Source organism: Phasianus colchicus, chromosome 25 (genome assembly GCF_987193195.1).
Source record: "Phasianus colchicus chromosome 25, bPhaCol1.hap1.1, whole genome shotgun sequence".
Classification (NCBI taxonomy): domain Eukaryota; kingdom Metazoa; phylum Chordata; class Aves; order Galliformes; family Phasianidae; genus Phasianus; species Phasianus colchicus.
The window spans coordinates 5,154,813-5,176,528 of record NC_143460.1 but is presented as its reverse complement, the minus strand read 5'-3'; the positions used below and the strand labels follow the sequence as shown (position 1 = coordinate 5,176,528).

At 51.4% G+C, this 21,716-nt stretch overlaps 2 protein-coding genes across 9 annotated transcripts in view; one reads left to right on the top strand and one right to left on the bottom strand.

Annotated features, from left to right (window-relative positions):
• Positions 1–1,869: 1,869 nt before the first annotated feature.
• On the top strand, positions 1,870–11,687 carry DENND2D (DENN domain containing 2D). 5 transcript variants are annotated; one of them, XM_090124622.1, is made up of 14 exons: positions 1,883–2,721; positions 3,106–3,229; positions 4,362–4,407; positions 4,506–4,690; positions 4,878–4,990; positions 5,071–5,140; positions 6,023–6,100; positions 6,185–6,325; positions 7,905–8,053; positions 8,136–8,313; positions 8,718–8,759; positions 9,212–9,302; positions 9,421–9,660; positions 10,225–11,687. In XM_090124622.1, exons 1-14 carry the CDS (start codon positions 1,964–1,966, stop codon positions 10,284–10,286), a joined length of 2,277 nt encoding a protein of 758 aa, XP_089980748.1. In that variant the 5' UTR covers positions 1,883–1,963; the 3' UTR covers positions 10,287–11,687. The 5 variants fall into 5 exon arrangements, with proteins under 5 accessions (XP_089980751.1, XP_089980750.1, XP_089980748.1 ...); XM_090124623.1 differs by lacking the exon at positions 3,106–3,229 and having other exon boundaries at positions 1,884–2,721; XM_090124624.1 differs by lacking the exons at positions 7,905–8,053; positions 8,136–8,313 and having other exon boundaries at positions 1,878–2,721.
• Positions 11,688–15,180: 3,493 nt separating this feature from the next.
• Positions 15,181–21,716, bottom strand: part of CEPT1 (choline/ethanolamine phosphotransferase 1) — a 23,752-nt gene continuing 17,216 nt past the window's right edge. For all 4 annotated transcript variants that reach the window (XM_090124628.1, XM_031608529.2, XM_031608528.2 and 1 more), the window contains exons 6-9: positions 18,463–18,594; positions 17,493–17,651; positions 16,715–16,840; positions 15,181–15,984 (exon numbers count right to left, since the gene is read on the bottom strand). In XM_090124628.1, coding sequence (XP_089980754.1) covers positions 15,865–15,984; positions 16,715–16,840; positions 17,493–17,651; positions 18,463–18,594 — 537 coding nt within the window. In that variant the 3' untranslated portion in view covers positions 15,181–15,864. The remainder of the gene's footprint in view (positions 15,985–16,714; positions 16,841–17,492; positions 17,652–18,462; positions 18,595–21,716) is intronic.

The window sequence follows — 21,716 nt, the reverse complement described above, 5'->3', positions numbered from 1 at the left end:
GCAGAACTGGGGGCTCTCATCACCCACTGCCCCCCAGGGCAGATGGCACTGAGCTGCAAATGTACTTCAGAGGGATATGGGGAGAGGTCTGGGCCAGCACCAGGTGTGGGGCTGCAGGTCTCATGTGGGTATCCCCCCCATTGGCTACCCCAGCACTGCCCCACATCCTCCAGGGGCTGAGCCATCTTCATCCCCACCTCCATCACCCCACAGTGCCCAGCAAAAGGCAGGGGACACAACCACGGGGCTTTGGGGCTGCAAAGCCCAGAGCTTTGTAAAGGCCACTCAGACCCTCCTGCCACCACCTGCCCCCACTCCAGCCACGGGTTCCTCCAGCTCGGTTGAAGGCTAATTCTGCCCCACAGCCATGGAGCAAAGAGGAGGGAGAAGTGCAGAAAAAGAGGCAGCAAGCACCTGGGGGTTAAACCAGGTGCATCCAGGTGGAAAGCCATTGCATGCAGCAATTAACCCCTGAAAAACCCCCAGTGCCAAACAGCCCAAAGGCGGTGTTTTAACCCATGATCAGCTCCTGGCTCAGCTCTCGTGCTACACCTGAGGCTGTGCAGCTCAGCCCTTTCCATCTATGGGTGCCCGCATGCAGCCCGGCCATGGAGCTGTAAGCTGAGATGTCTCTGCACCTCCTGACCATCAAACTGCCCCAGAAAGGAGCGGATTCCCTGCACTATATTTGCAGGAGGCTGCAGCTCAGCACCAGTCCTGCCTGAGCCCCTCTGCTGATCAACCCCTCCAAGGAGTCCCGAGGGCAGATTGAAATGCTTGGGGTTAAATCTGTCTCACTGCAAGGAAAAGCAGCAGGGCTGACTTGGGTCTGTACCCTGCTCTGAGAAAAAACAATCCCTAAAACTAAAGGATGAGGTTTTCTTTCATGTTCTGGGGGGCTGAGTTGGACACAGGGCTCTCTGCACTCTGGGTATGGGGGTAGGGGGACTTGGGGCTGGAGATGTGGCCCTGGGGCTCCTAACCCCAATAGAGTCACCCAACATAGGCTGAGGGGGGAGTGGGGGGACTTATGAGGCCCCTGAGCCCCTGCTCTGTGCTCAGCTCCAGGCTGGCCATGGGCAGGATGAGATGAGCTCCTACACCATGGGGATGCTGAGCCTGGGTGCTCTGAAATGCAGCACCCAGTGAGGGGGTGGGCAAATGGAGGGGGGCAGGAGGAGGGGGAAAAAGGGGCAGCCATGGGACTTCCTCACCAGGAAGAGGAGCTGCAGTGCAAGCAGAGGATCCTGGTGCAACACTCAAGGTTTTGCAGGGCAATGTTTGCAGCACGGCGTTTGCACCCTGAATGCACCACGCTTGCAGAATTCCAGCACGCAGCCATCAGCACCGGGGCCACAAAGGAAGAACGAAGCAAAACAAAAGAACAGACAAAGCTCTCTCCGGGCTCAGTGCAGTGAAGCAGAACAGTTTTGGCTGTGCACCCACAGCAGAGCCCACAATGTGTCTGTTTGTTGGCACGGTGGGATTCTGGCAGAAAGGAGCCCTCAGTGGGAAGATTCCAAGTTCAGCAGGGCACGGTCGGCCGGATTGTGGCCAGGGCACAAAGGGACAGTGTTCATCCAGAGCAGAGAGGTTTGGGGCTGGGAACGCAGCACAGAAGCTGTCAGAGCAGAGCGAGGTGATGGCGAAGTGCATTCATGCTTGGCTTAAAGGGAGCAGGCAGAAAAGCTTCGTGCGGAGTGAAAAGAAACAGCAACTACCAAACAAGGAATTCGGGGATTTCTTCTGGCTGAAATCAATGATTGCTCTCCCAGGGTGGCTCTGTTTTCCAGGAAAGGAGGGATTTTCCTCTGAAATAGAAAGGGAAAACCCCTAAATTTTTAATTCTCCTGCTGTTCCAACAGGAAATGTCTCCTGGGAGCAGCACACAATCCTGCTGCCGTCTGCTCCATGAAGCACGAGTGCTCAGCCACCCCCAGAACAGCAGAAATCCCCCGGATCCATGGCTCCCAATGGCCCTGGTGGGGAAAGAGACCTCACCGGGGGCAAAAGGAGGGTGTTTGGTACAGGAAAGCTGCGTCTGCAAACTGCCCTGACAGCGGGGCTGAGGACTGTGCACAACTCATCGCACCTCACAGCTGTGCCGATCCGGGCGCTTCTGAGGGAAGGTGCAGGGCTCTGCCCACAGAGAAGCGGCAGCACAGGTGGAAGCGCGGCCCGGCAGCTTTCCCACACCAGGACAAAATCGCAGCTCGGCGGTGCCAGCTGGAGCTGCTCCCCCATCCCAGCAAACAGCCCCGGACCGCCGCCCTCCAGAGGGGCGGCTCAGCCTCGCCCCCTTCCTCTGCCCAAGAGTCCCGGGGAGGCGGAGCGGCCGCTGCCGTGGGACATCCCTGCCATGCCCGGCTCCTTCGTGCCCAGGGATGCTCCTGGTCCTCCCCACACCCAGGTGCTCCCAGAACCACGTGCCCGGTGCTCCCGGTTCCCGTTTTTCCCGCACCCTCCGTTCCCGGTGCCGTCTCCCCAATCTCCGTCCGACGCCAGGTGCGGCCCGGCCCCCCCCGCTCCTCCACTCTTCTCTTCTCCTCTCTTCTCCTCTCCGCCCCGTCCCGTCCCTCCTCCCCCGGGAAAGCGAAAGCTCGGCGGGCGGAAGCAGAGCTCCCCGCAGCGCCGCACCGGGGCTGCTCCACGTCGGGGCCACCATGGCCTCCTCCATCAGCAGCCTCTTCCGACGGAGCCTACGGCGCCCGGGCCGCAGAGGTGAGCGCTGGGAGGGGCCGCCGGGATGCGACGGGACGGGTCGGTGCTGGGACAGCGGGAGCCGGGCGGAGCGGGGATGCGCACGGGCAGCGTAGCTCGGTCACGTCGGCACCGGCACCGGTTCGGTCCGCTTCAGCCCGAGCCTCTGCCGTGGGGCTTACCCCGAATCCCGAGGTTTATCCCAAAGCCCAGGGCTCGTCCCAAACGCGGGAGCTCGCCCTAAATTTCCGGGGTTTATCCATTATCCGGGGGCTCACCCCAAACCCCGGGCTTTATCCCAGGTTCCGGGGTTCACAACACTCTCAACCCGACCCCTCCTGCTCTGCCCTATTCCCACCAACCTCAACCAAAACCCATCCTGAACGAGTCTGCCCCATCCTTCAGGTATTTACACCTTTACCTCGATAAGGAGATCCCCCACGTGGAAGGATTGTCCCCAAAGGCAGCACCACAGGGTGAACCAGGACCCGGCATCGTGGCTGTGCCCCACAGCCCTGGTACCCACAGGGTACGGTAACACCAGAGGATGGTGCAGAAATCGGTTTTTGAGGATCTGTGAGCATTTCTGAGACATAAATTGGGGTTTTCTCAGCAGCACCAAGCTAAAGCCGTGTTTGGGCTTTTACAGCATTTAGTAGAAAGTGAAAACCGTTTCCTTTCTGTTGGGGCAGGTGGGTGGCAGCACGGGGTGAGCTCAGCCGGCAGCACGGGCACAATGGGGCGGGTTGTGCAGCTCCCAGCTCTGCCTTTGGCTGATAAGGAACTCGCTGTCAGCGTGGGAAGCTGCGTGTGCAGCACGAACTCTTTCTTGCAATGCCCTCGTTGCGGGCAGGGTGCAGTGCTGCAGCCTTTGTCCTCTCTGTGCCCATGGGAGGGAGGGGTGAAAATCCACAGCTGGGAATGTCTGCAGACTGAAGGCTGTAGGTGCCCACCAGACCTGCCTTAAAGGTGCATGACTGTGGCCAAGCTGCCACGGGAACCCATAGCTGATCTCTGGGATACAGGGACAGACTGCAGGAGTTGGATTTAATCCAGCTGCGTGCCCATTTTCCTGCCTGCTATGTACCCAAGCACAGGTACTGAGCTCATCTCCCAGCCCTCGATACTGCTGTCCCACCGTGAGCATCCCAGCACCCTTGGGCATGTTGGTGTGGGCTCTCCTCATTCTTGTTTCTCATTTTGGGGCTGTGAAGCTGATGCTCCCCAGCTGCTCTCCCAACCAGCTGAACAAGAAAAAGGGTGCAGTTCCAAGGAACTGCTTTGCTGTGGGAGCTGTGGTTTAAGGAAAACCCTCTGGTATCTCATTTGCAATCAGCAGTTCCCAGGACTGAGTGCATCTGGCAGGGAGACATTGGGATTCATCTCACAGAGCCCCTGGAGGTGCTCAAACAGGACCTGTGCTGGCTGTTTGCTGTTTCTTTGTCCCCCTAAAGAAACAAATCGAAGTGCTCTGAAAGCACTCCCATGTGGTTCTGCTCTCCACCCCCCCTCCCATGCCCAGGCATTGCTCTGGCCATCCCCAACCTATCTGGAATGGGGTCAAGGAGGGCTGTGGGGCTCTGATGGTGCCTTGATTTCCTCTAGAAGACTCACTGAAGTTCTCTCTTTCCATTCCATGTCCTGCACCTGTGGGTCCTCAGCCGATCACTATTGCCCTCACAGGGACCAGAACCCCCTTTGTGCCAGGTCCAGTTCACACGTAGCCCTGTATCTCCTTCCCTGCACATCTCCCAGCCTTAATTTCACTGTTCTCTGCTGGTTTGGGTTTTGTTTTTTGGCTACAGAAAGCAAGCAGGAGGCCCCTGCAGCGGACAGCATCCCATCTCGTGTGCCTCTGGGAAAGGCAGGAGAGCGGAGCTCCGTCCTCTACTCTGCTGGGCAGTTCTTCTTTGAGTACCTGGTGGTGGTTTCACTGAAGAAGATGTCAGATGGGCGTTATGAACCCAAGATAGCATATCAGTTCCCAAAGGTATTTGGTCCTGCACCCTTCTGGGGAAAGATGGGTTTTCTGAGGTTAAGAGGAAAGGGGGGACATTTCCCTTCCCATCACCAGAGCCGTGCAGGGAAGAACCCCATGCAGGCACCCCAAAGCCACCCCGTGCCACCCCACCCCTGTGGGTGCCATCCATCCCCCTAATGGCATCATTCCATTCCAGCGTGAGAACCTCCTGAAGGGTCAGAAGGAGGAGGAGGAGCGGCTCCTGCAGGCCATCCCCCTCTTCTGCTTCCCCGATGGCAACAACTGGGAGCCCGTTACCACCTTCCCCAGGTACCTGCCCTGCTGTGGTCCCACCTGGGGGGCTGTGGGCTGTCAGCTGCCCTGTGCCCATGCACTGTATCTCCTTGCAGTGAAACCTTTTCCTTCGTCCTGACGAATGTGGATGGCAGCAGGAAGATTGGTTACTGCAGGAGGCTGCTGGTGAGCACTGGTGGTGGCTGTGCCAATGGGGACGTGGTGTGATGAGCAGTGGGGGTTGCCCGATGGGTTTGGGGTTTGTTTTTTTTTTTAATCTGCTGGGATGTCAGTTGGGTGCTGGGTGGAAGAAAGCAGCCCAAATCAGAGGTGGGATGTGGGAGGTGCCATCCCCTTACCAGCACTGGGTAGAGGGATGTGCATGTTGCCATGTGGGTACGGAGGAGCTGGGTGCTCTCAGCCCCATCCCGTGTTCTGGTCAGTGGCTGCCTCTCAGCTCACAGATTTTGGCCAGCATGGGGGCACGATGGAGTTCTCCTTTGGGCCTCAGTTCACATGCAGGATACTTAAATAGGGACAGAAAGCCATGAGGCTGCAGCACACGTTCAATGACTTGCTTTTCCTACCATCCTGTCCTTCCCTGCCCACATCTGCACTCAGGATTTTGGCACCGGGTGTCTGGAGGACTGAAAGCACAAAGAGGAAATGAGTGTAGGAGCATCCAGGTGGAAAGGAAAGAGCAACCTGAGCACTCGGTGGTGCTGTTTTATCAGGAGGTGGGATTAGCTGCAGGAACGGGGCAGGAGGTGCCTGATGGGGAGGAAAGTTTAGGAATATGCCATAGGGCTTTGTACCAAAATGATGAACAACCCTGGCATCCAAACTGCCTTCTCCAGGCACTGGTACCCTGTGCTCTTATAGCACAGAGCACGTCCGTGGCTGAGGTCCCAGCTCTGAAAGTTCCCCAGTGAGCAACTGGGATTTTCCCATTCAAATTCCAGAGGGGGTTCTCCTTGGGGTGAATGGGTCTGGAGATCACTGGGAAGAGGAAGGATCTGATGTGATGGGGCTGGGAGATGCTCAACCCCTTCTCCAATCCTCCTGCAGCCCTCTGGCCGCGGCGTCCGCCTCCCTGAGGTCTTCTGCATCATCAGCTGCCTGGGCTGCTTCGGGCTCTTCTCCAAGGTGGGGCTCTATGTGGGTACCACTGTGCCAGGCGGCCGCCCTGCTGCCTGCTGGCATCTCATGGCCTCCTTTTGCCTCCCTCAGATCCTGGATGAGGTGGAGAAGAGGCGTCAGATCTCCATGGCTGTGATTTACCCCTTCATGCAGGGCTTGCGGGAATCGCCCTTTCCAGCTCCGGGGAAAACCGTCACCATTAAAAGCTTCATCCCCGAGTCGGGCACAGAGGTTGGTTTTGGGGACTCAGCACCTTCTGTGCTGCTCCAGCGTGGGGTTGTCTCCATGGGGCAGTGAGGACTTTGTGCCCTGGGGGGCAGAGGTGCCGCCTCCCATGGGTGAGAGCAGTGGTGAGGATGAGGATGGAGCCCACCTGTGGGTGATGCCACTTCGCAGCTCCATCAGCCCGGAGCTCTCAGTGCAAAACCTCACCTGACACTGTTCCTAGGCACCAGTGCTCAAACAGCCTCAGTGTCAGCACTGCTGTGCTGTGGCTGTGCTGGTTCACACCCCTGCCTTGGGGCTGCAACCCAGCAGTGCAGGCTGCAGCTCGCCCTCTGCACCGCCTCAGCTGAGCACCAAGGGCATGCTGGAGGCATGCAGCAAGCACAGCTCTTACCTGCAGTGCTGCTTAGAGAGATCTGAGCAGGGCACGGTGCCCACCTCGCCCATGCAAAGCACCAGGCCAGGTTAGCACAAGCAGAGCTTGTTCTGTTTTTTCCTTTCTCTTACAGTGAAACTGCAGTGAAAAATTTGAAGGATCTGCCCTGGGTTCTGCAACATCCCCAGGATGTGTCCTGCTGGGGTGGGGCCGAGAGCAGGATCCTCCCTCCTTAGTGCCATTTGGCAGCTGCCTATCAAATTACAAGGGATTTCTTCATCCAGGAAAACTTGTGCAAGGGCTTTGCACGTTGCTCAATGCTCTGGCTGAGGGCCAGGCTGCAGGAGCGTGGCTGGGGGTGATGGGGAAGCAGGGCGCATGGGGACATTCTTTGGAAGAGATGGAATGTGAGGCTCCAGGCAGGGGCTGGAATGAGGCAGGGAGATCCCAGGAAAAGGGCTGAAAACACATCCTGGGTGCTGCAAGGGCTGGGAGCTGGACATCATACAGGATTTGTGCTGGAAGAGGCTGTGGAGCGTGGCCAGGCCCTGTGCAGCCTGCTGGGAATACAGCATTTTGATGGCAGTGTGACAGCAGGGATGGTCCCAGAGGGCAGGCAAGGTGGGAAGAGGTGACAGTGCTGTCACACCTCTCACAGTGCTGTGTCACGCCTCCCTGCTGGGGCTGTGCACCCAGGGCAAAGCCAGCTGAAGGGACAAACCACCACCAAACACCTGCTTGATGTTTCACCTTTCCATCCTTGCAAGCATGAAGCGTGCCTGCCCTCCTGGGATGGCTTTTGAGGAAGTTTGTGTGATTTTCATAGCAGAAGTTGTGCCCTCCTCCCTTTCCTGGGCGACTTTCTCCAGTGCTGCTCATAGGCTGTGTGCTGAGGTCTCCTACTGGGGCCTCATCAGCACTGGAGAACTTTGGGTTACAACTCCGTTGCCCTAATCAATAAATGCTATAGTGGGCACTGCCTGTGGCATCCCTTGCGTTTTGTTTCTGCATGTCCCAAATCCCCATGCAGGACAAGGGGAAGGCTGTGCTTTGCAGAGGGTCTTGATGCAGATGCTGCAAACTCCAGGAAGGATGTTTGGGCAGCGCTGTGGTCATTAATTGCTCCCAGATCATCTTCTGGGAGACTCAGGTGGGCACAGGAGGGACATTTTGCCCCTTACTCCAACCTTGGTGCCTCTCACCCCGCAGCTCATTGAGCTCACACGTCCTGTGGACGCCCACCTGGAGCACGTGGAGTTCCCAGCTCTGCTCCAGCGGCTCAGCCCCATCCTCATCCTGCACATCTTCGCCTCTGCCGTGCTGGAGAGGCGGCTCATCTTCCTGGCTGAGGAGCTGAGGTGAATCCTGAGCTCTTTCTTTTCCCAAAACACCCCCCAGACCCTTGGAGGAGCACAGGTTGAGCTCCTCGTGCTCTCGCAGTGTCCTCTCGCAGTGCATCCATGCCGTGGCTGCTCTCCTTTACCCCTTCACGTGGGCTCACACCTACATCCCCGTGGTCCCCGAATGCCTCCTTGACACTGTCTGCTGCCCCACGCCCTTCATGGTTGGCATCCAGATGCGGCACCTGGAGCGAGTGCTGGAGCAGCCCATGGAGGAGGTATTTATTGCAGCCAGGAGGGGTGAAGGGGTCTGGCTGAGCACTGGGTTCAGCTGTGACCCTGAGTTTGTGTTGGGTGGGAAGCAGCAATGGGGAGGAGGCATGCCATAGGGCTTTGTACCAAAATGATGAACAACCCTGGCATCCAAACTGCCTTCTCCAGGCACTGGTACCCTGTGCTCTTATAGCACAGAGCGTGTCCATGGCTGAGGTCCCAGCTCTGAAAGTTCCCCAGCAAGCAACTGGGATTTTCCCATTCAAATTCCAGAGGGGGTTCTCCTTGGGGTGAATGGGTCCGGAGATCACTGGGAAGAGGAGGGATCTGATGTGATGGGGCTGGGAGATGCAGCGGATTGTCTCGGTGGCTGTGGTTGCTCAACCCACTGTTCTGTGCTCTCTTCCAGGCTCTGATAGTCGATCTGTGTGAAGGGAAGATCCTCAGGGCGGTAGGTTCCCCACTCAGGGCATTGGGCTGAGGGACAGCACCAGGAAGGGCCCCTTCCCCACTTTGTCCCAGCTGCCTCCTGCTGGCAGGGCTGTGGTTTTGGTACTGGGGGTGGTGGGGTCACCATCCCTGGAGGGGTTCAGAATGGTGGACGTGTGGCACTGAGGGACGTAGGTGGGCACAGTGGGGTGGGGTTGGACTCAGGGATCTCAGAAGCCTTTTCTGACTTTAATGATCTGATGACTCTGTGTCGTTGTGTCCCACAAAGGGATTCCTCCACCTGCTATGCTGCCCTACGAGCAGCAGCCTCTGTGTGTGGGGCTCTGTGTGGGGCATCCCATCCCCAGCATGACTGCACACCATAACTACAGGGCCCTACAGAGCCCCTGAGCACCTCCACAGCCATGTGAGCTGCGTTCCCGTTGATCCTTCATGGCCCCATTTGCCTTCCAGGTGGGTGACGAGGAGGAGATCTTGCCCATCAAGCTGCAGAATGAGATGCTGGCATCTCTGAACAGGCACAACAGCAACAACAACGTACACAGTAAGGGCGACTCTTTACATGGGGTTAAGTCTACAGAGCTGGTTCTCCTAATGGGACCTGGGCTCCGCTGGGAGCAACAGAATCCCATCTCCACCTCTAATGCTGTGTCCTCCCCCAGCATCTGAGCAGCTGAATGCACTCATCTCCGAGGCCTTCGTGCAGTTCTTTGTCCGTCTGGTGGGGCATTACCCCTCACACATCAAGTGGAGTAAAAATGGCCTGGGCAGCTTCCAGGAGAGAGCATTCTGTAAGGCCATCGCCTCCAAGACCAACCGCAGGTTTGTGAAGAAGTTTGTGAAGACCAACATGTTCTCCTTATTTATTGAGGATGCAGAGAAGAGCAGGATCCCACAGGAAGGTAAAGGGGGCTGTAGGGTGCTGGGGTGGGGGTGGAGAAGGGGAAAAAACGCCCCATACCCAGACAGGAATGCAGCTCTGTGCTGGGGATGCTCAGGGCACCTGTTTACCCTCAGTGCATTTCTCTGTTCCTATTAAGTCAGAAACCACCTGGGCTCATTTTGTCACTTAGGCAGACAGCCAATAGCAGCACAAACACTTGGTTTGGACATGGATCTGCCCTGCCCAGGGTACAGAGGGACAGAGCTGCAGCAGATGGAGGGCAGAATCCAAGCTGTTGTGGTCCTGCTGTGTCACCTTTTTGGCTGCTTGCACACTCATGGTCTCCCACTTTCTTCCTTGGTGGTTGGGTACGAAGCCCAAAAACAGGAACAAATATGTGGGTGAAAACCCATCTGAGTGTAATCTGAGTTCACTGTGGGGGGGAAGTGGTGTTGGGTGGATTTCACCCCGACCTCCCCTGGATGTAGCCCTCTGTAACCCAGTGTGACCAGCCATCCCCATGCACCACCTTTCAGTTCCACGCACTGTTTGCTGACCACAACCCACCCTCCTGTGCCTACAGCATACTTCCAGCAGAAGATAACAGAATACCAGCAGCAGAAGAAGCACCGAAGGGACTCCTGAGAGCAGCCTGAAGGGACGGCACCCAGCAGGGCTGTGTGTTCCATCTGTGGCCATCCAAGGGCAGAGCACTCCGGATTCTGCTGGGTCTGTCCTGCCTGAGACTCATGGAAAGCACCGAGCACCGGTTTCTGCCCTTTCCCTTTTCCCTCAGGGCACTGTTGCACTGGCAAATAGTTTTGCACAGAGCTCACGAGGAGGCTGGGGTGTCTCCTCCCACCTGGCTGGGACAGGAACGTGGCTCAGTGCTCAGCCCCACACTGAGCTCCTGGGGAACCCCAGCACTGTGTGCTGATGGATGGAAGTGGAGGGCAGCTGCAGGACCGGCCATTGCTAAAGGAAAAAATGGACCAGTGATGAGTAGGAAACATTGTTAATTTCTAAGTAAGACAAAGATAGGTTTGGCTAATAGGTAGGAATAGGTTTCTGAGGATTCTAGTATCTGTTGTAGCTGTTGTCTTTGTTGGTACTGCATGGAGCCATGATCCTGCTGCAGCTGCTTGGGGAAATGAACCAACAGGTTACTTGTTCACACCATAAGCAAAGCTGAAGGGCACGGGGCTCTGATCTGCAGCAGAGAGAGCAGAATGGAGGAGGAGGAAGTGCTGGTTAACTCTCATAGTAAAACGTGGCCATGTTCTCCTTGCTGCTGGGTTTGATGCCAACTTCTGCTCTCTCACTGTGGTTCATCTCAGTGCTGCCACTCAAGTGTGATGCCTGCAGCAGACTTAAAATACTCCTAAAGCTCTCCCTCTTTTCTAATGCACCTGCACAGGAAGCAAGGGCTGCAGGTCTGCCCAGTTCCTCCCTGCCAATGGACTTTCCCAGGGGAGAAAAGGGATGAGCAGGGAGCGATGCTTGCTTTTTTCCCCAGCAGGAGATATGGAGAAAGACAGAACTCCGTCCTCCTCTCCATGGTCAAACTGTCCCATCTCAGTCATCACAATATCTGTTAATATAACTTCCTTCCTCCTACATCCCCCATGGTGGCACTGAGCTGCTGAAGGCCCCATGAGACATTTTATAGCAGCACTGCCCAACGAGCCATGATCCACCTGCAGGTGTTTGGTCAGAGCTGCTGGAACTGTGACAGAACTGAGCCAGAAGCAAAGGGGAGTTGGTGGAGAGCAGCTGTGGGTGCAGCCATGCACAAATAGAAGCAGCAGAAGTGCTGCTGAACAGAGAAGGAAAGAGCAGCGATGTGCCCAGCCGTGCTGGAATAAGGATGGTGACTTTTTGCTCCACTTCTGTTTGGGGTGGGGGAGGATGAGAACTGTTTGTCGGGGCACAAAGGGGTTTGGCACTCTGAGATGGCTTCTTTGCCTCCACGAGTCCCAAATCGTGGTAGTGAGATAGTTACAAACAGCCTATGGGAAATTGAAGATTAAAGAGTAGTGATCTTCAGCTGTGCTTTTTTTCTTCATTCAAAAATGTTGTTTTATCTCCCCCCCACAAAAGGGGAAGCGGAAATGCAGGGCGTTCATAATCAAGTATTATCCTGTCTGCAAAAACCACTCTCCCACTTTTCCTTCTCATTCGGTGCCGTTTGGAGAAGTCGTTGACTTTCTGAGCTGTGTAACATCTCATGGAGGAGAAGGGAAGTGGTCCCTGCTCTGGCAGCAGCTCTTGAGTAACGAAGCATCACTAAGTGCCTGGAGGGCTGGAAGCTGCAGCTGCTTTGCTTCTGCCTGAGAAACACCCCAGGGAAAGTGACTGCTGCTGAAAAGAGAATGGAGGTGTGCAAGAATGGATCCCTTCCTCGAGAAAGGGATTCCAGTGCATTTTATGACATATTACACGTGCTATGATTCAATGAAAGAGGAAGGAAAAAAGCCCAGGGCCACAATCTGCCCCTTAAATCCTGACCCCCCCCCGCCCCCCTTCTCCTGTCTCTTTCCCTTGGGCCATGCTCTGACTTCCTCGCAGCTCAGCCCTCCTTTCCTACACCTTCATGACTGGCGATGTTTCTGATGTGTGAGCATCAGGGGCTCCTTGATTGGGGTGCTCAGCTCGAGCGATAGAACTACTTACTCACCTGCTCAGCACAATCCAGCAACAGCTTTAACACCCTGCCCTGTAACACCCAGAGCCTGCACAGCCCTGAGCAAGAGCAGTGAAGCCAGCAGGTACAGTGCTGAAAAGCAGGGCAGGTGCTGAAGAAAATCCCCTCCTTTCTTTGAACTGCCCCCCAGAGCAGCTGCTTGCAGCCCTGCTCAGCTCACATTGCAGCCAACCAGCAGAACTCAGTGCGTTTTAAATCCTCCCTCCTGCTCAAGGTCTGCCTCACACTTGCTCTAAGCCTGCAGCAGTAAATAAAGCAGTGCCAGGAAACATTGCCCTGAACAGGAAAGTGCTCATTTGTTCTGATAAGTTGTGAGCACAGCTCCCAGCAATGCAGTGGTACAGCCAAGCACGGGCTCTGTGCTTTTGGTTCTGCTGCACAGCTGCCCTGTGTGGAAGATAAGGTTTGTGTGACCGTGTGTCACAGCAGCAGCAAATGTGTGTGTATTTATCTTAACAGAGTCAGCAGTCACCACTGCTGAGTGCTTCCAGATAAGCACAGAATAATAAACACAGCTCCTATCAGCACGCTGCCCCCCTGCCTCTGACCTCAGAACATTGCTGTGGCCTTCATCCCCTGAGGATTAAACCTCTCCATAACTCCATTCCCAAGTGAAAGCAGGCACAGCGAGGCACTGGATGAATGCAGGGTAGGAAGAAAACACAAACATGAAACAAAACTGATGCTCAGATGAAGCAGAGCCCAAGCTACCTCAGCACATCCTCTTCCCACACCAAGCCCTTGCTGAAGGCAGGGAACCTCCATCAATCCTCACAGCATGCAGCAGTCCAGCACCACCTCAGCTTCCCTCAGTGGTTTTACAGGAAACCTCATTATGATGTGAGGTCCATGCAGTGCTGCAGGAAGCAGAGAGGCTGCTGTTGCAAAAGCTTTTCCCTCTACAGCATCTTCTGCATGCAACAGAGTGAGAAAAAAAAGTGTCACAAGATTGGGGTGCAAATGCTGCTCCTCCTCCACCTCCTCCAGCAACTTTATGCCTAGAAGCGTATCTGAGATAACCTATGATCACAAACAACAGGACTGCAACGCACAGTGCCAAAGTTCACGTGTTCCATTGTTTGTTACAGGCATTTATACAATGCCTACACCCACAGCAGCGCCCTGCATGGCTGGGTTACGAGCAGTAATGTTTCTTTAGGAACAGGATGCTGTCCTCTGCTAACACTGAAACCTGATCTGCACAGACACGGGCAGGGATCCCTGAGGTCACTCCAGCTTTTGGTTGATGAAAAGCTCAGGAAAAGGTATCACAGTGCATTTCCCCATCACAACAGGCATTAGATTCCCTCCTAACAGCTTCTTTGGACCTGGACAGCCCCTTAAAGACTTCAGTTCTTCACCATATCAGTCACAAGCATCAGTGAGAAGTTAGTCAAAGCAGCTTGATCTCAAAACCCTAAAAACAAAGAACAACTCCCCCTGTTAGCCCCACTGGGCACTCACACCCCAGGCAGGGACATCCTAAAATCCTGTGTCCTGCACCCACCCCCATCTGATGGAAGGAATCCCATAGTGGGAAGACTCAGCAGCTTCCAGCACTACCAGTCCTGCGAGCTCTTCTCCACCACCCGAAGAGCAGCAGTGAGAGGCTGGGCTCACCCAGCCAGAACCTTCATCCAGATGAAAGCAGATTAGATAGACTAAGCATGAATGCTATCTACATCTCAGTTATCTGGAACTGTGACAGCTGCTGCCCTGAAGGCTGTGTGACCAAACTCCACCACTCTTGCTGAGTGAGCAGCACCACCTGAGGAAGGATGCAAGCCTCTTCCAACCAAGGGAAAGCCAAGACTGCACTTTCTGTACCTGGATATCCTGCCATGGAGAAGTCAGCATCTCGCTCCCACTGCCTGCAATGCCCCAAGCAGGAGCCAGCCCCACTTCTTCCCTCCTTAAGAGAAACATCTGACTGAACCAGAGCTCTTCTCCCCCTACATTCTCTCTCCAGCCCCAGCATCCTGTGTCTCCCCAAGGACAACTTGGAAACTTTACCTCTGTCCACGATAAACTGATGCTGGGTCTCTCCCAGGAGATGGAAGAAGGGTTTTTGGGCGAGGGAGGAACTGGAGTTTCTCCTCCTTTCCTGTGAGAGTTTTCCACTCACTGGGCTGTCACAGGAAATACACATTACCATTCCCACAGCCAAGTGGGGCTCTGATTTAGTGTTCTATTGTCACTTACTTTTAAACGAGCCACATCCACTTCTTTCAGAAAATAAACAGTTCTCAAGTACTGCCGTGCTCTGGGTTCCCAGCAGACAATTCTCCATCACCATTAGCAAGACACCTCCTGGGCAGGTCTGGGCTTTCAGCCTCCAGGCTCCAAGCACATCCCACCAACAGCTCCCAGAAAACCAGAGCAGATCCTGCTCTGCACAGCAAACCTTTGGGCCATTTGTTCAGGGTCCAAAATTCACCTTAGTGCCACAGTGAAGCACTTCACTTTTGCCCATTTCAATCCTTCATTAAATCCAGCAGCCTCCACACTTGAGCTGGCATTAAAATAAAAAGAGAATAAGGAAGAACAACTTACTACATTACATAGCACAGAAAAGTCCTGGAGATCCCAGAATGACATCCCTGTACAGCTAAAGCATTAGAAAAGTGCTTTTTAAATGGCAGGATGGCTGCTTCTTAAGAAGTACTTCACTCCAACAGGACAGAGCAACACACACATCTGAAGACAACTGCTGCTCTCAGAATTCTTATTTATTAAGAGCAGAAAGGAAATTTTGCTTAAGTTCCATACATAAAAAAGTAAACAGTAAAATCTTCTTTTTAAAGTTTTTCCCACTGAAGAAAATTGAGAAATAAGTTGTCTTTTAGATCATGTTTATTTAAAAAAATAAAATTAATTGACAAAGATACCACACTATTTTGCATGCTGGTCATCCCTTCCTCCTGCAGAACCCTGCTCTGTATACTCCAGCCAAGAAACCACTTCCATCAGCAGTGCTTCAGCAAATGAACCACATCAGCCTGGACTCAAACCTCCACAGCTGCTTCAGCCACACAAGTTAGTGAGATATCTGCTGTTACCAGCTCAGGTCTTTAATAAATGAATTTCAAGTGGACACTAAACAAGTATTTCACTAAGAGATGATGAAATATTAAAATTAAAAGCAAGTCGTATTGCAGCTGTAATTATACTACATTAGAAACTTCAGTTGTTGGGGATCCATTCACCATACATAGATTATTCTGTAATCAAAGTAATTACAAAGAGAGCATTGCTCCCTGCATGCTTTCCTGGGCTCGGAACCAACAGAGTTGACTACATGTAGAGCTGACTAAGGATGTACTTGGAATTCACTCTCTCAGGCAGGAGACTAGTTAAGGAGTGTTACTGATAACAAAGAATAAGAGTTATACAACATTGATGATGATAAGTTATTTTGTTCTTTTCTGCTTTTTGCCTTAGTCTCCGACACATCTTGCCATCCGTTCATGTAGAAAACCAACTCTTTTCCTGTTTTCCTCTATGGTGGCTCCCCGTTTATTAATGGTGATTAGAATGAGTGGAAGAGGACTTGATTCGGAACACGTGGATGTGCAGATGGGCAGCAATCTGGTTGCATACACTCACACAGTATCGAAGCAAATCAAAGAGAGAAAAGATCTGCCAAAGGAAGAGTTACACGTTAGATCTACGCTTCCATGACATCAATATGACACGATCCATATGCTTTAGAAAAAAATAACCATTGGGCTCTTCTCAAGAGGAAGATCTCAAACTCTGCAGGAACAAATGCTCTCTGTAGGCAGTTGCTAAAAATGCTGAACTGCCTTCAGCCTTGTAAAATAGAAAATGCAAACTACAGAGTCCAAGAAAGAAAAAGATCCCATTAGCTACACAAATCCTGTGAAATTCTCCTCTCAGCTCCAAACAGTAATAACTGTAAGCCATCAACTTTATTAGAAGGTCAACACTGATAGATAATGATAGCTGACTGCTTGAAAAATGTAGATGAATTTAATGCTAAGACTTCCTAATGTGTTCTACCAGTAACCATGGGTATACTTGTCATCACAAGATGAAAGCAGAGCCATGCTACTCCTGCACCACAAATGACACATTCCCTTCCTAATAAGGCATCATCACAGATCTTCAAAACACTCAAAGCTCTGAAGATCTGCTGCACTGCTTTACAACCACATGAATTATGCACCAAGCAAACCCTCTTCACCCCAGTTTGCATAAAGGCTTACTTAAAAATTAACTCAGTCAAGCAGCTCCCCAGTGCCACCATCCTCAAGGGGAGTCAGCTGGGTTCAACCAATGCCAACAGCATGGAGGAAAAAAGCACCAAACATTTGCAGTGATAACTGACAGGTGAGCCCATACTTACCAGGGCAATCCAGAGTACAATATACTCATCAATAAAGCTGTTAAAATACTGGTCCAGAAACAATAGAGCCGGGCCTATGAAAGCTGTATCGTGCAGGTGCATTTCACTTTTGGTCATGTGTGCAACCTGCAGTTAAAAACAGAGGAAGTTGAAGACATTAATGTACTCCAGCAGTGACAGTGATTCACACAAAGCCAAAAAAGCTGCAGTTAAAGCCACGTTACAGTACAATGCATCAGGTGCCTGGTGACAGCAGCAATGCTGGTTTGCCACAGAACTGAGACAGTGTGGGGCAGCACTTGGTTAATCAGCTCCCTGCTACAACCAGTAAGTGATTCTCACTACTATTTCTCTCCAATTGCTCAACTGAAACTCAAGCACTTGTCCCAAACTCCCACAGCTCTGTCAGCTTATCTCCTCCCCCAACAAACTTTCCTCTCCTGCACACACACACACATCAGGGGAGGGTTTCAGCCAGCTCTTCTCCAGTCCTTCTCATTGCAGAGATGTGAATGAACAGCTGGGAAGGGGGGAGAGACAGAATCCAGAGATGAAAGCTGTACTGGCTCCAACTAACTATGGCATCAGCAAGATATTCACTGCTGCAGTTCCAAGTGGAAGAAAAACTCGTGTTCCATCCCCTGCACCTCCAAACTACTGAAGTGTGTTTATCACTTTGGTACACAAAACAGATGCAAGTCAGCTGATGGAATATCTAGAGAACTTGAAGAGCTACAAGAAGCCTTACTGCAATAACTCGAAACTCTGGTGTACTTACCACGAGTTTGTTTGTTATCTTAGCAGATACAAAACCGAAAGTAAGTATATACAAGCAGGGGTGCTTTTCAAACAGCTGCACAGCAGATTTCTTGTAGATCATTGCAGCAAGTGTGATTACTGACCCAATATGAAGAAAAGGTGAAAGGACACTGGTTCCCTGCAGTGAGATAAAGTCAAAGCATTAAGTTGACAAAGTGTGCACATTGCAAAATAATCTCAGCAAGCCAAACACTCACATGGCAGGCAGACATGTGGTTTTTAAACTAAGAACACATGAAAAGCAAGTGCCTGTACACCAGCAATAACAGGAACAAGATGTGGTGAAACTCCAGCGAGCACCAGCTGAGCGTGTGGTCAAACCTCTCCTGTGCTGAACAACAAGAGCAAGAACTGCACAGTGCTGGCACTCACCAGCCAGGCAGGGGCTGATGCTGACATGAAGCACTGGGAAAGATTTCCCTCTGTGAAGCTTAAAAAGCAATAGAACAGCCTTCTAAGCAGCAAGTCGTTGTCAATCTGGCATAGAGCTGCCTTCTGAAAAGCTCCCTGAGCTTCACAATCAATACTGCCCATTGTAGCAGAAGATACCTGTACAGAAATCTATACTTTTTAACTGATCATATAAATATTACTCAGAATGAGCAAAGCTTGATCAGTTTCCTTCTGAATGGATTTCTGCACTGGATGTCTGTGAACTTTTTGGAAACATGTATTTCTATTACCTGTTTGCTTTTGAATTAATCATATAAAACATCAAAGCACCAAAGCCTTCTTAAACACAGAAATTTAAAACCTTTGACTTCTAAAGCTATTCTTCCACAGCCTGTATTAACTTTTTTCCCCAGGTCAAAGAACTGAATGGAAAACAGCACCATAATACTCCCTTCATGTGAAATGAAAACCAAGGTCATGGCTGGAAAGCCACAGCATGCTGGAAAGGAACTAAAATGAGCAAACCCAGTACTCACTGCTATAGTGGATCCATTTTTGCCAACTCCACCTGTGAAGATTACACCAAAGTAGTTTGTACAGGAAAATATGGTTCCTGCGACAGTACAGAGAGCTGGGAATATTTTCACCTGAATATTCAGTATTGGGATCTTCAATGGAAAAGAGAGAAGAAGTTAAAGATGCACGAGTACACTAAAACCAGGCTTAATACTTCTGGTGCACTCAAACAATCCACTTTCCAATGCTCCATTTGTTGCATTCTTTCCTCCCCCCCCTTCCCCTACTACTTAGACTTAATTTTTATTGTTATTTGTTGATTTTTTTTATTAATTAATTTATTTTTTATACAGCACAGAGAAGTGTGTGTTCTACCAATCATGCTTCCATCAAGCTTCCCATGAAGTGGGACTCATCTTCAGTTACCTGGAAAGAACTGCCAAAAGCCAACAAGCAGGTAGAAACTGAAACCTACTGGCTACATCACCCAGTTAGCAAGTGGGAAGATGGAGGCATCTGTAATCTCTTCTGAAATTGGCTGCAAGACTCACAGCTGCAGCCCAGCATCACATTGGGCAAAGCAAGAGGCAGAGGGTGATTAAATAAAGCCCTGTAAGAAGCTGGGTACTGCCCCATAGGCAGGGCAAGGGAAGTGAACAGATCAGACAAGTCACCTCAGAGCCAAGCAAGCTTGGGAGCACGAGCAGGTGGGTTGCTAAGTGGAAAAAGTGAGCACTGAAAAGCACTTGTTTTCTTCACTTAACAGTGTTTTGAGTGGAACAGGAGAAACTAGAAATGAAGACAGTTCAAATAAACCACAGCAAATACATTATGGAAGCAGGTTCTGAGACAGAGCTGCACAACAACGCCTTCCAGTTTGATCTGTACCACTGAAACCTTCCCAGGCTCTTCGCTGAGCAACTGCAGCACCAAAGTAACACTTGGCCCCCAGCAGCAAGGAGCCCAACCACACACAGAAGCCCAAAACAGGTCAGGTTGTTTCTATTTTTCAGCTGCACTCAGTGTAGCTTTTAGCAGATAGGGATCACTAATTTTTCTGCTGTGTTTAACATGTTGTTCTGCTTAACAGCTTAATCTCTTGATCTTCTAAGGGCTGTATGTGGCAGTGTTAACTCCTTGCTGGTACACATTCTCTGAAAGACAGTAAAGAAAGAAGGATGACTAGCAAACAAAAGGCAGGTTGCCACAGACCAGAGTGCTAATTGCAATTGTCCATTAATGTTAGGAGGCACAGAAACTGGGAAGGTCTCACCTCTGGTTAAGGAAGGTGCTGCCATGGTGGATGTGCTTTTCTGCCAAGGGGAGGAAAGCAATGATGTGCCTCATATGGGAAGAGATTAAAGCTGAAGTTTCCCAAAGAAAAGGGGATTTTGCTGGGGAAAAAAGTGTCTCTAAGTGACTGATTCAAAGAGAAAGGCCACAAAGCACAGAGAGCTACTCTGAAGCAGGGCACGTCCTGACTAAGCAAGCATACCAAAGTCTGGCTGGGAAAAGCAAACATGTTAATAAAAACAAGTGGCAACAGGCAAAGAGTGGATTAAGGAATGCTTGCTGGGGAATGAATTCAAACAAATCGTTCAACAGAAGATGAACCTCAGGCCTGCAGACTCACCATGGATTCTTCCAGATGCCACCACAGTTCTGTGAGTGGTAAAAACAGACCTGGGAAGCAGACAGGTGTGGGCAGCAGCCAATGGGACCCACACGACCTGTGTTTGCTCACTTTACTCACAGTTCTGCAAATGAGATCTGTGCTCCAGGGCTGCTCATCATCCACTGAGACAACAGCAGCTGTCACACAGCACCTGGACACACTGAAAGAGCCCCACACTGACACAGCACCTAAAGCTCACAAAGCAAAGCCAATGAAATCAACAACTGACCAAAACCACAACTCTGCGTTCAGCAAATCGGGGTTGTTTTGCTTGTCACATCTTAGCATCAGAAAGTGGAATGTTTGAGCACACAAGCACACATTTTATTCCATTTATTTCCCCTCCCCAAGAGGCAAATCCCAATACCAAGCCACCAATTTTGCTGTCATAGGCAACACTAAATAGGGGTGGTTTCCTTATGTGATATATTTTGCTCTGCAAACAGCAGTGTTTATTTCTGTAAATAACAGCAATCCCACAAGGAGAAAAAGGAAAACTCCTAATTGCCATGGGAAGCCTGAAGGCATTTACTCTCTGGGGAGATTCCTCCATAACTCCAGTGCTGGACTTCAAAATAGCATTGGGAATTTATTTCACCAAATGCTGCAACACAGCACTTCTCACAAACTTCATGATTTTGCTGGAAAAAAGCTTAATAACCCAAACTTCACCCTGCCCCAAACCAACCATGCCACAGGTTCTGTGGCAGAAATTGTTATTTTTCTGCTTTCCTTTTGAAAAAGAGAGAAAAGGAAACAGAATAAATTGGGAAATCCCAACTGGGAAGCTAAGCAATAGCTGCATGGATGTTGGTGGCAGTAATTGCTTTGGAGAAGTCTGGCACCAGAAGCATCACCTGCAGCCTCACGGCTTTTGTAGAGAAGAGTTCTATCCCTGCTGATGCTCTGTATGCACTTTGCAGCATCATTTGTGATTTCTGGGGGAGTTTCAGCTCAAACCAAAAGCACACTCAGCAAGATGGAGGCAACCAAGGTTAGCTCCTCATGCCAGACATTCTCTCCAACATTAGAGGGTTCATTTCCCTGGTTTTAGGAAGCGGATTAGGAAAAAAAATAGAAATCAATCAGTGATTTGGGGTGATGTGATTCAGTATTTTTGACCATCTCTTGGTTTTATGGCAAATCAAGATTCCCTTATCCACCTTCAGAATGATGCTGTGTGATCCACATCCAGGAAGGAAAACATTCCAGGAAATCAATCCTTTGGAAGTTACTCCTAGGCATCTGTTTTTGTTTAATCCATATATGTGCATATTTACATACATTAAAGGCCCAGTGTGGCTTCATGAACACTGCTCCAACAGAATACATAACATGTGAGTGACACTGCCTTGCAGCACAGCTGAGCTGCCCTCTGAGCCAGGCAGCCCTGTGAAGCCCACAGGACCCACCTGCACCCAGGCTCAGTCTGAATGATCTATTTTTTAAAGATGACCAATTTGTTTTGTGTTCCTAAGCAGGAGCTGAGCACACTCAGGCCAAATTATCTACTGATGGTCCCCAGCAGATCTCCAAAGCTCTCCTCCATACCATCAGTCCAATTCAGTACTCTCCTGAATCTGATCTAGCTTGTGGCAT

Bases quoted from the DNA above. Each gene is read 5' to 3' on its own strand.
- DENND2D (XM_090124622.1), top strand. From the start codon at position 1,964: ATGGCTCCCAATGGCCCTGGTGGGGAAAGAGACCTCACCGGGGGCAAA. The intron at 6,101-6,184 runs GTGGGGCTCTAT...TGCCTCCCTCAG, and splicing joins GCTTCGGGCTCTTCTCCAAG to ATCCTGGATGAGGTGGAGAA. The intron at 6,326-7,904 runs GTTGGTTTTGGG...CTCACCCCGCAG, and splicing joins TCCCCGAGTCGGGCACAGAG to CTCATTGAGCTCACACGTCC.